We start from the raw sequence: 12054 nt of genomic DNA, 5'->3' as shown, positions 1-12054 counted from the left end.
GCCGCCCGCAAGGGCAACCTTGCGCTCAGGTCCCAGCGGGGAGGAGGGAGGGGAGGAGTGGACAAGGGTCCGGCTGCAGCTGGTTGAGCCGCGCCAGGCCTGGAAGCTGCTCAGGTTCCTGGTTCCCACCGGGGCCAAGAGTGACACCTGATCCCCAAGGATTGTGAAATGGTCTGAGGTGGCAGCCCGCCCGCGGTGGCCGCTGAGCCCCACCCCTACCCCACGCCCCCCCCCCCCCTTCCCCGCCCCCCCTCAGCGCGTGGTTAAATCCCCGCATCCGGGCGGCGGCTCACACCTGCACCCCGCCCCGGCGCAGCACCATGCCCGCCTGCCGCCCGGGTCCCTTCGCCGTCGTCCTCCTCCTCGGCCTGCTGCTGCTCGGTCTCTCCCGGGTCCCAGGTGAGCCGGGCGGGGACAGCCCTGGGGCCCAGAGGGGCCGTGTCAGGAGCACCAGCCAGAACTGGGCCCAGCCGAGGCGCACGTAGACTCTTTGGGAGCTGAAGAAATGGGGATTCCTGGGGCGGAAGTGGGGAGACACATGAAGACTAAAATTTGAGGATTCCCTGGTTCCTGAAGGTGGTGACCCTTGGAGCTTGGGGTGTGGGGTCCAGTGTGCTGGAGGTGGGGAAGCCCACTGTGAAATTTGGGGCATAGGTTCTGTGCTAAACGTGGCAGGAGGGGGAACCCTCTGCTTAGACGTCGGAAGCTCCTGGATGTTCAGCTGTGCGGGGGGGTCCCTAAAGATTGAGAGCGCCGAGGATGAGGGTTCGGTACCCCCCACCCCGTACTTCCAAGTATCGGGGCCCCCGGCCCGGAGGTGGGGCCCTCTGAAGGCTGTAAGAGGGACGCCTAGGGCCAGAGACTGAGAATCCCTTGGAGCTGGAGATCTGCAGCCCTGGGCGCAGGCGGTGGGCTCGCTCTGAGACGGGGGCTCCGCGTCCACTGACCGTGCGCCTCCCAGGCGGAGCAGCGGAGAAGCCCGGCGTGTGCCCCCAGCTACAGGCCGACCCGAACTGCACGCAGGCGTGCCTCTCTGACGCCCAATGCGCCGGCAACCTCAAGTGCTGCCAGGCCGGCTGCGCCGCCATCTGCCACCTGCCCAACGGTAACCCCGGGCGCCCGGGGAGGGGCCGGGAAGGGCGGGGTGGGCTGGAGGAGGCAGAGCTTCCGGATCCGGGAAGAGGGCCCCCCACTCCAGGGACCCCTGCAGAGTCGAGACGGATGGAACCAGATGCTCTCGCGCTTCCTCGGGGCCCGGGGAGACAAAGGCGTCGCTGAAGCTCAGCGGGAGGTGGAGGGGTGGGAGGGGAGGGGGGGCGGGGAGGTGGGTAGTGGGGGAGGTCCCCCACCCCTGCCTGGATTCCATTCCCTGGTGCGTGACGGGCTTCCGGGCAAGCACCAGCGGGGACGATGTTCACAGATTCCTCCCCTGCGGGTTGGAGCCTCGGGGAAGCCCGGGACTGGCTAGCGGGCTGGGTCGCAAGACCTGGGGCGCCCAGCCCTCTTGGAGTCCCTCCCCTGGGGCGTCCTCCAGCTCTGGGGGAAGGACTTGGAGCGCCTGGCCTAGCAAGACTCCCCGGATTCCTCTGTCCAGACGGAAAGAGGCTTTACACGTTAAGGGGAGCGCCCAGCCCATCCCGAAGATGTGGTTGTGAGTGTCAGACTGGAAGGCTCTTGCCCAAGGTCACACTGTCACTCCCTGGTTGGGGAGGAGTCACCGCGAGGGGCTTCAACTTTTGCCCCTTCTGGAAGGCTGGTTTGAAGGAAATCAGGACTCCTCCTTGAGCACCTCTTCTCTCTTCCTGTATTTAAAACAAGCTCTAACACTCTAAAGATTGAGAGAGAGAACTATGGAAAGCGCTGGGGGTCCACAGAAGGTCCTTACTAGAGCTCGCTCTCTCCCCCGGTGTTATGGGGACGCTCATCAGAGCGGGGAGTGGCCTTATAGACAACATGAAATCCAAGCTTCTGATTTTTCACAGGGAAAACTGAGGACTAGAAGCGGGGATATGACCCAGGGCACCAAGCTGTGGTGATTGCTGGTCTTCAGCCAGAACACAGCCCCAGGATTCTCCCTCTCCGTTATTTCTCCCCAGATGCCAGTAGGGGCTGGAGTGGTTTGTAATTAGAGACCTCAGACATAGGTAGAGGGAGGACTGGCCCATGAGGGGCCGCTACTGGGTCTGGAGCCTTCTAATCTGGAGCAGAGAGAGAAGGATCAGGAACGTGAGGATTGAGATAGAGAGAGGCAGACAGATAGACAGATGAGTAAGGTGGAGGGGGACAGAAGGCATGCCTACCTGTAGGTGCAGTCTTTGCTGGTTTTTGTTTGTTTGTTTGTTTGTTTGTTTTGTCTCAGATGGACTGGCTGAGGCAGGAAGAGGGATGGGGTCAGACGGCCTCCTGAACTAGAACCTCAGAGCTGCCCATCTGCTAGCTGTGTGATCCTCAACAAGTTGCTTTACGTCTCTGAGCCTCTGCTTTCTCGTCATCAGAATGGGAATAATAATCCCAAACTTTGTGGGACTGACATGGGGGCTAAATGAAATAACACACAGAAAATGTCTCTGTAGAGAGCAGATCCTCTATCCGCAGGGGCGTGTTTTGTCAGTAAAAGGTTCCTGATTCCCCTTTGGCCTAGGGAACCCCAGTGTCCAGACCTGCCCTTTTCATGGATTTCTCTGTGCTGGGAAGGCAGCCACTTCTGTCCTGTTGAGCTAATCAGCCAGTTCTGTGCCTGTGTTTGACCTTGGGCTGGGCTTGCTCTTGGGGTTCCTGGGAATTGAGCCCAGTTCCCTTCTCCTTGACCCAGGAAGTGGAGCAGAGGGTGTGTGAGTGTGTGTGTGAGTGTGTGTGTGCAAATGGACGGCCAGAGACTGGGTTCAGGTCTTGGTTTTAGTTCTTCCAGCAGTATGGTATTGGGTGGCTCCAAAATCAAGGATGGAGGGAACAGGAGAAGGAGGGGTTTGCAGGTGGCCTCCCCAGGTACCCCTGGGATCAAGGCTGACAGGCAGCTGTCCTGTTTGTGACACAGGGGGAGGACAGCGTTGTGGACAAGCACTCATCTCCCGGCATCCTCTCTGCCCGTTTCCCCTTGCTCCTTTTTCTCCCCAGAAAAGCAGGGTTCCTGCCCCAAGGTGAACACTGACTTCCCCCAGCTCGGCCTTTGCCAGGACCAGTGCCAGGTGGACAGCCAGTGTCCTGGCCTATTGAAATGCTGCTACAATGGTTGTGGGAAGGTGTCCTGTGTCACTCCTGTCTTCTGAGGTAGGTGGGGGTGGGGGACGAGACGGGGAGGGGGAGTGCACTGATGTCTAGCTGTAAAGGTCGTTGAAAAGGAGGGCTTGGGCAAGCACACTGCTGTTCACTCTCTGTCCATTTCTTTGCTTTCACGCGCTCAACAAGTCTCTGCTGAGCATCTGTCCTGAGCGGTGCCCAGCCCTGGGTACTGAGGATGATACATGAGTGAGCGAATCAGACAAAAATTTCTCTCTGATGCGGTTTACAGGCCAACAGAAGAAAAATACATAAGCGAGTGGATTCTGTAGAATGTTCAAAGGAGAAAAGTGCCGTGGAGAAAAAGGAAACAGAACGGGGACGGGCGTGCTGGGGTAGGGGTGGGGCAGAGTGGGCAGGAAGCAGGGCTGCTCTTTTTTTTTTTTTTTTTTAAACAGGGGCACTCAGGGAAGGTCCCACCCAGAAGGCAGCATTTGAACACAGACTTGCCAAAACTTGAAGCTATGAGGATCTTGGGGGGGGGGTGGGGGGGGGGGGGGGGGTGGTGGTGTTAAAGGTGAGGGGCAGCAGGTACAAAATCAGGAGTGTCCCTGGTGTTTCAGGAAAAGCCAGGAGGCTGGAAGGGAGCAAGGAGAACACAGGAAGAGGAAGGTCAGGGGTAAATGGAGCAGCTCCTCAGGGGCCTGATACGTCGCTACAAGACTTTGGTCTTGACCTGGAGATGTTGCCTCTGTGGAAATGGACATGCTCTGGCTTAGATCTGAAAAGATTGCTCAGGCTGCTGGATGGAGAGGAGACTGTAGAGGGGGAGTGGCAGAAGCAGGAGACCAGCAGGAGGCTCCTGTGAGAGGCCAGCCCGGAGATGACAGACCCGGGGAGCTAAGTGGCTGGGTTTGGGACACAATGTGAAGGTGGATGGGACAGTATTCGCTGATGAATGACATTATTCATGGGACAGTATTTGCTGATGAATTGGGCTGCAGGGAAAAAGAAGATTTACTCTGTTTCCGTAGCATGCACCTAGAAAGTCAGCGGTGGGAGGAGCAGCTACGTCCTGAGAGAGGAGACAGTGGACAGGACCTGGAGGGGTCGGGGAAGTGGCAAGCTCTTTAAACGTGGCCAATGGGAGGCCAAAGACTGATCGTTAGTTTCGCCAAAAGCTTGGCTTTTCAGGACGCACGCGGCGGGCATCAAATGTGTATTCGAAGTGTGACAAGCACTCGCTCCAGGGCAGGTGGGGGCTGTGTTTGACCACCTCTGGTGGCTCTGACTGTGCAAGGAAAGGATTGTGGAGCATCTCTCTCCCCTACTTACAACTAAAAATAAAACAATACTAAGTCCTAGAGAAAGTGTGAGTAAGTAAAGAAATACAAGGCTCCAAGCACGTTTGGTTGGCCCACTGGGAGATCCAGCGCTGTGCCAAGGTCTCTGTGTCAGTTGCTGGGACGGAAGGTGACCACGGCCCTTCCTCACAGAGCAGCCCCGTGGCCGAGGCGGACGGATGGAAGACACTCCCAGTGCCTGTCCTCAGTGCCGTGGTGAGGGAAGGGCTGAGTGCTGTGGGAGCAGAGGAGGAAGGCCTCCCGGGGGTCGGGGGGTGGAATGCTAGAGACAGCAGGCTTTGCAGAGGAATGACCGTGGGCCCGTCCTCAAAGATGGCCCGAAGGTCAGTAGTGGGGTGACATATAGGAGGAGAAGGAAACTGGAAGCACCCTGTGGTTGAAATCTCATTGTTGATGGGGGGCTAGCTCGAGACGCTCTCAGCCCAGGGACTGACAGGTCACTGGTGGGACCGAATATTGCACAGATGGGAAGAGCGAGATCACCGAGAGGGGAGGATGTGCCCAAGGCCCCATGGTTGCTATTTCAAGGGGTTCTTCCAGTGCCTGAGCGGAAACCACAGTCTCCCAAGGGCTCAAAGCTCTCCAGTGATGCCAGCCAACACTTGCCTCCAAGTGGTGGGGGCATGGCTGGACTTCGTGGCCAGGAAGACCCAGGTTCAGATTTCAGCTCTGACACTTAACTAGTTTTTACCTCCCTGAGATGCCATTGTTATGCTTCTAAAATGGGATCAATAGGATCTCCTTGACCAGCTAATCCCAGCTTAACCTAAAGAAGGGAGGCACGGTGGAACTTCCTGGTGGTTAAGGGACTTGCAGGGAGACAAATGACCATGGTCCCCCAGGAAGACCACTGTGGTTGTTTGAGACACGGTTACCCAGGTATGTCCCAGGATGGCCTGAAGCACAGGAGGTGAGTCTAGGACCCGCAGAGCTGCAGAGCCGCGCAGGCCGAGCCCCCAGCCTCAGGAAGGCAAGGCTTTGCTGTGCGTGCAGTGGAAAGGGAGACTAGGGGAGCTCTGGTCCAGAATTTAAGCTCCAGGTCCTCTTGGCTGGTGTTTTGGATATTGTCGTTGATGTGTCATTATGATTTTCTTCCTCCAGCTCCGGCCACCACAGCCTAAGGAGTGGGGGAGCGGACGTTTCTGCCCGGCCCTGCCTGGCTCCAGCCCAGCTACCCTTCCCTCTTTCTGGCCTCTGCTCTCCCTCCAGGACTGAGCATTGATTCTTCCTTTTCCAACCAATAAAGTGACTACTTCCAGCACCGGGTGTGGGGCATGGCCTCTATTCTTAATCATTCCATCCCAGTCTCCCCTGACTCTGGGTTGAGGAGGGGTGTCGGGGGTGGGGGACGACCAGGTCATCAGGGCATGAAGTCCAGAGCCAGATCAACTCTGAAACACCGAACGTACATTCAGGGCTTGGCTTGTGCAGTAACGCTTTTCCCAGGAGGCTGGGGGTTATCCTTTCCCCGGGAGGGAGACGGAAGAGAGAACAGGCTCACAGACAGGATAGAATCAGTTCTGAAGTCACTTCCATTCATGACCGGGAGCTTGAGAACAGCAGGTCTGGGTGCTGGACCCAGGGCTGGGAGACTTGTTTGTGAGATCTCCCTGAGCCACAGCAGCCCTTGGTGTGGCTGATGACTGTCCAAGTTCTAGACTAGGAGTCTGCCAGGTGAGTTGCTTGCAGTTAAGTGGGTAGAAAGTGACAAAGCTGGGGTCCTTTCATTGGTTGTTGGTTTTGTTTTGCTTTGCTTTTTTCAAGATTTTATTTATTTATTTGAGAGAGAGCATGAGCTGGGGGAGGTAGGGGCAGAGGGAGAGGGAAAACAGACTCCCCACTGAACAGAGAACCTGACATGGGGTTCCATCCCAGGACGCCAAGATCATGACCTGAGCTGGACACAGATGCTTCATCAATGAACCACCCAGGTGCCCCTGGTTGTTGGGCTTTATCTTTATTTTTAAAAAATATTCTATTTGTTTGTTTGTTTAGAGTTGTTTCGGGGAGGGGCAGAGAGAGAGGGAGAGAGAGAATCCCAAGCAGACTCCTTGCTGAGTGCAGAGCCCAACAGGGAGCTCGATCTCACGGCCCTGAGATCATGACCTGAGCCGAAACCAACAGTCAACAGTTTTTAAATCGAACTGTTATTTTATAGAAATAATACAGTCACATGGACCAAAATTCAAAAGGTTAAAAAAAAAAAAAAACAGAAACAATGGAAAGGGTCCTTCAAGCTTGACCTCCTCCCGCCAGCCGCTAGCTGTTTTCTGTGGGTGAAACCAAATCTACCAGTCTCTTGTGTGGTCTCTCAGAGACCTAGCTCGGTCTCAGTCCTCCCATCTCCTCTCTCTCTCTCTTCTTCTTCTCCTGTTTCCCCGTTATCCCTTTCTATATTCTCTCTTCCCCTTGTTCTCTCTCTATCCCTCTTTCCCTCCCGTTCCCCCATCGCCTCTTTTTCTGGCCCTCCTCCATGCCCCTCTCTTTATCCCCTTCTCTCAGTGTTCCCCTGCCCATCCCAGGAGAGCTTTTCCCTCCTTCTCTGCTCTTTCCACTATGGGATATGAGAGATCGGGGCAGCTTGAGGGCTATGATCTAGAGACAGAAAACCTTGGTGGCTGGGTGTCTCATCTTCTTGTGGGTCCCTGCTCCAGGCCATGAGCCAGACAGGACCCCAAGTCTTCTCCACCCCGCCCCAGCCCCAGGAATGCAAGGTGCATGAGTCTCCCGGATGCAAGTGAGGGTGCTCAGGGCATAAGGCTTCCTCTTGGCGATAGATGGCAGTGTAGCTTTCTCCTTTCCCTTTTCTGACGTCTCTCCCTGTCCATGCTTGGGTCCCCCCAGCCCTTGCAGGCAGCAGCAAAGTCATCCAGCTCTTAGGAACCAAATGTGTGGCTGCCACTCCTTCCACTCTTTCCTCATCTTCCCCAGGTTTGCCCTCAGAGAGAACCCTGGGCAGGGCTCTGTCTAACTCATGCCGGGTATGCCTTTTGGAGGCATGCCATCATTCCTCAACCATTACCCACCCTGCAAACCTTTAGCACTCAAGCTGCTCCTCTCCCTACCCTCTAGGCAGCTGCAACCGGCTATCCCCTGAGCAGGGCTAGCAAGTGAATTTGCTACTCCCAGTTTAACTCAAGAAACAAAGTGCCAGCAGCAGAATAGGAGACGTGGTGGTGGAGGTTTTACTGCATAAGGCTGCCCAGGACCACCCTGAGTAGGGGTTGGAGGGAGATGAACCCTTGGACCCTCCACCAGAACCCTGAGAGGGGGCAGACTTTTTCAAGGTGGCCCTGCCCCAGCAGTGTCCTGGGGAAGATGAAGTGAGGAGAACCATGGGTGGTGGTTACCAAGGGTCCCAGTGATGAACAGGAAGAATCTGCTGGAAAAGGACGGTTGAGGGGTGGAGTGGGTCAGGTGAGGAAATGGATGGGTTTGGGGTGCCTGGGTGGCTCAGTGGGTTAAGCCTCTGCTTTTGGATCAGATCATGATCTCAGGGTCCTGGGATCGAGCCCCCGCATCAGGCTCTCTGCTCAACAGGGAGCCTGCTTCCCCCTCTCTCTGCCTGCCTCTCTGCCTACTTGTGGTCTCTGTCAAATAAATAAATAAAATCTTAAAAAAAAAAAAAAAAGAAAATGGATGGGTTTGGAGGAGTGCCCGGCTGAGAACATTTCTTTGATTCTCTTTGATTCCTGCTGGTGGCTGCTGTAGGTTAGGGACTCTGTGAGTCTTTGGTGGAGGAGTGGGAAGAGGAAGGAAGGAAGGAAGGGGCTGCTCTGGACTGGCCCCTTTTTCCCCATTCCCAGGTCTTGATGGGCTATGTATTGTGTAGCCAGACCACAGCAATGCTTAGTTCTGGCTGGGGAGTGGCTCCCAGGCCCAGGAATCGTGATAGACTGCTGGCTCCAGGTGGGAGTGTCACTATCGTGGCACATCCTAGAGCCCCTCGGTCCCGCCACTGCTCCAGAGTTCAGGGCAGGGTTCCCTCCTGCATTTACTCTCCCATCTCCAACAGCAGATGGCTTTGCTGATGCATCTATGCCCCGTACTCTGGTCTAGAGGGCTGTGTGCGGTAACACCCAAGTGGAAACAAGCCTCTGTTTTGCAGGCAAGTGCAAGTTTGGGGTTGGAAGGATAATAGGAAGTTACATTAAGGAAGTTCTAAAGACAGACCAGTAGAGGGTAGCCCTGCCTAAGAAATAGCATAAGCAGAGGCATTCACTCATTCAGTAAATATTTATTGAGCACCTACTATGGGTTCTGTTGTAGGTGGTGGGTATTTGGGGTGTGTGTGTATATCGGTGTGTGTGTAATGGGGGGCAGTCAATAGATCAATGAACCCACACATGTATACCATGGCAGGTGGCAACATAAAGATGGGTAAGAGGACCAGGGAGTCCAGGGGATGGGGTGGAGGTGGGGTAGTTACTTCACAGACAATGTTCATTAGGCATCATCCAAGTACTGAGTGAAGGAGGTCATGAGCCCTGTGACAGTCCATGGGAAGAACTGCCCAGGCCCAGGAAACTTCCAGGCCTAAGAACCTGAGGTCAGAGTGTGCCCTGAGTATTCGAGGATCCTCAGGGGGACTAACGTGGTTGAAGTAAGCGAGCCATCAGGGTCACGAGGGGAGATGAGCTCGGAGAGGTGGTGCAGCACAGAGTATGGAGGGCGCTGTGTCACTGCAAAGCCTTTACCTTTTATTCTAGAGAATTTAGGAGCCACGGGAGGGGTTTGAGCAGAGATGCGCTGTGATCTGAATTGTGTTTGAAAGGAAAAGTGAATTGGGGGAAATTGGATGGGGAGAGGAACCATGAGAGACTGTGGACTCTGAGAAAAAAAACTGAGGTTTTTGGAGGGAAGGGGCAGGTGGGGGGATGAAGGAGCCTGGTGGTGGGTATTAAGGAGGGCACGTATTGCATGGAGCACGGGGTGTGGTGCATAAACAATGAATCTTGGGACACTGAAAAAATAAAATTTTTTAAAAAGGGGGAAAAAAATCCTTCTGGTTGTTATGTTAAGAATAGACTCTAGGGGCGATGTGGGAGCAGAGAGAACAGTTACACGACCCTCGCTGTCTCTGTAGGATCGCAGCGGCTGGGACATCTACGCCAGTGCCCAGCCAGACCCGACCTGTTGGGGTGAGCTCGTTACACATAAAGATGGGACTCCCAGCTCCCTGCCTGCCCCAGTGCTTGTGCACCTCACACTATAAACACCCCTCTGGAAATTTATCTGAAGCCCGTGTGTTTCTTATGCCTTAGGTAGGGCTAGTTTTAGGATTATGGGCAGGATTTTGGCACTAGGGAAGGAGGCAATGGAAGGCAGCTGCCGTCAGTCTGAAAACAAGAGCTCACGAATGGGAGGCTGGGGATTTCCAGTCAGTAGGCAGGGCTCCCCCTGGCCCACAGGACCCATTTGAGCCAAACTCCAGGTAGCAATCTACACAGACTCCTGGGTAGGGAGGTGCCCGGGCTGGCTGAGAGATTTGGAGCACAGAAGCCTCTCCACTGGTTTATTCATGATGTCTGATGTAGAACTCAAAACTGCTTTGGGGGCGCCTGGGGAGCTCAGTAGGTTAAGCATCTGCCTTTGGGTCAGTTCCTGATCTTGGGGTCCTGGGATTGGGGTCCTGGGATTGAGATCCTCCCCCAGTGGGGAGTCTACTTCTCCCTCTCCGTCTGCCTCTCCCTCCTGCTTGTGCTCTCTCTCTCAAATAAAAATTTTTTAAATGCTTTGAAATAGCATAAATCTCTTGACATATTCATATACCAGTGAGGTACACACGCACAATCACAGGACAGTTCTCCAGCTGTCTTGGGGAGTTCCCGTTCCCTACGGTTCTTTCTGTCACTTTGGCCTGTGGTTTCATGGGACACTGTATCCCACCTTCTTGGTAGCTATGATGTAGTTGAGGGTTATTTCTCTTTGTCTTTTTTCTTCCTTTTTAGGTTTTATTTTATTCTTTTCTTTCAACTTTTACTTTTGACATAATTTCAGACTCATGGTTGTAATGTTAGTGCTGAGATTTCCTACATACTCTATGTATATCCATCGCATGCTTACATTTTACATTTTTTTCCTTTATTTTTTTTAAAGATTTCATTTATTTATTTGACACATACAGAGAGAGAGAGAGAGAGATCACAAGTAGGCAGAGAGGCAGGCAGAGAGAGAGGGGGAAGCAGGCTCCCCACTGAGCAGAGAGCCTGATGCGGGGCTGGATCCCAGGACCCTGAGATCATGACTTGAGCTGAAGGCAGAGGCTCAAGCCACTGAGCCACCCAGGCACCCCGTACCACATTTTTTTTTTTTCATTTCTTTCCCTCTCTCCACACCTCCCACCACATAATATATTTTTCTGTAGCACATGAGAGTAAGTTGTAGACATCTTAAATATCTCAATTTCCTAAAAATAAAGGCATTCTCTTAGGTAACCATAGGACCATAATAATCAAATTCAGGAAATTAACATTGATATGATATTACTATCTAATCTACAGACAGGACCAGCTACGTAATTTAGGGGGCTTGGTCCTGAATGAAAATGTGGGGAGCCCCTGTCCTCACAGCTGGGGAAAATGTGCCACTAAAGGTCCTCACGTATAATGCTTTTTCCTTTCTTGTAGAATCTCTCTCCAGACTTGTCATAGTGCTTCTTATTTATTACTCAATTTCACTCTCCCTCGGGCAGGAGGATACTTTGGGGACAGTGAAGACTTTCAGAGGTGCCCAAGGTCCCTGCTCTGATACTTGGCACTGTGTCCTCGAGCATTCCACTTGATGCTCGACTCTAGTTCCATGCCCCAGCCATGGATGGGGAAATCAGTTTCCTCTTTCTACAGTTCCCCCACTCTAACCATGGGTGGGTGATCTCTAAGGGATTTCAGTCTCTGTGCTTGGTACATGGATTGGAGAGCATGAGAGGTTAGCCCCTTCCAAGTGGCCTCCTAGATGCACTGTGGTGCTGCCATCCCCAAACAGAGACACTGGCTGCCATAGCCTTCCCTGAAATGTCACGGGGTGTGCACACCTAACTCTCACCCCCTTGTACCCATTTCCATGCCCCCACAGGGAAGGTGAAGACAATGACACCCTTGGGCCTCCCCACTAAGTGACTCAATTGCCACCCCAGCTGTAGGGTCTCAGGGTCAAGGGGGTGAAGGTGGAAATGGGGTCACTGGGCAGAGCCAGAGTGCCAGGAGACAGAGAGTTGGCTGCTAAGAATCCATCAGGGCAAGTTAGCAAGTGGTGGGACGGCTTTTGTGCCAAGGCTGCATATCCCCACAGTATCCTATATTCTCCTAACAGTCTTCAGAAGCACAAATTCAAAAGTAAAAATCCTGAGAATATCAAGTCAATGACCACAGATCACTAACCTCAGGTGCAGGGTCCTCCTGAGTACAGGGCCCCATGTAGCTTAGTTGCATACCCATGAAGTCTGTCTCTAGAACTTACCCAGATTTCACCAGAT

General features: G+C 53.9%; 1 protein-coding gene across 1 annotated transcript; it reads left to right on the top strand.

Annotated features, from left to right (window-relative positions):
• Positions 1-269: 269 nt before the first annotated feature.
• On the top strand, positions 270-5842 carry WFDC2 (WAP four-disulfide core domain 2). The gene is made up of 4 exons (XM_032838620.1): positions 270-399; positions 962-1105; positions 3115-3267; positions 5682-5842. The coding sequence occupies exons 1-3, from the start codon at positions 321-323 to the stop codon at positions 3264-3266; spliced, it is 375 nt and encodes a 124-aa protein (XP_032694511.1). The 5' UTR covers positions 270-320; the 3' UTR covers position 3267; positions 5682-5842.
• The last annotated feature ends 6212 nt before the right edge of the window (positions 5843-12054 follow it).

This window comes from Lontra canadensis, unplaced genomic scaffold (genome assembly GCF_010015895.1).
Source record: "Lontra canadensis isolate GAN:19392208 unplaced genomic scaffold, GSC_riverotter_1.0 scaffold105, whole genome shotgun sequence".
Taxonomy (NCBI): domain Eukaryota; kingdom Metazoa; phylum Chordata; class Mammalia; order Carnivora; family Mustelidae; genus Lontra; species Lontra canadensis.
The sequence above is the reverse complement of the archived record's forward strand: the minus strand, read 5'-3'. Positions and strand labels throughout refer to the sequence as shown.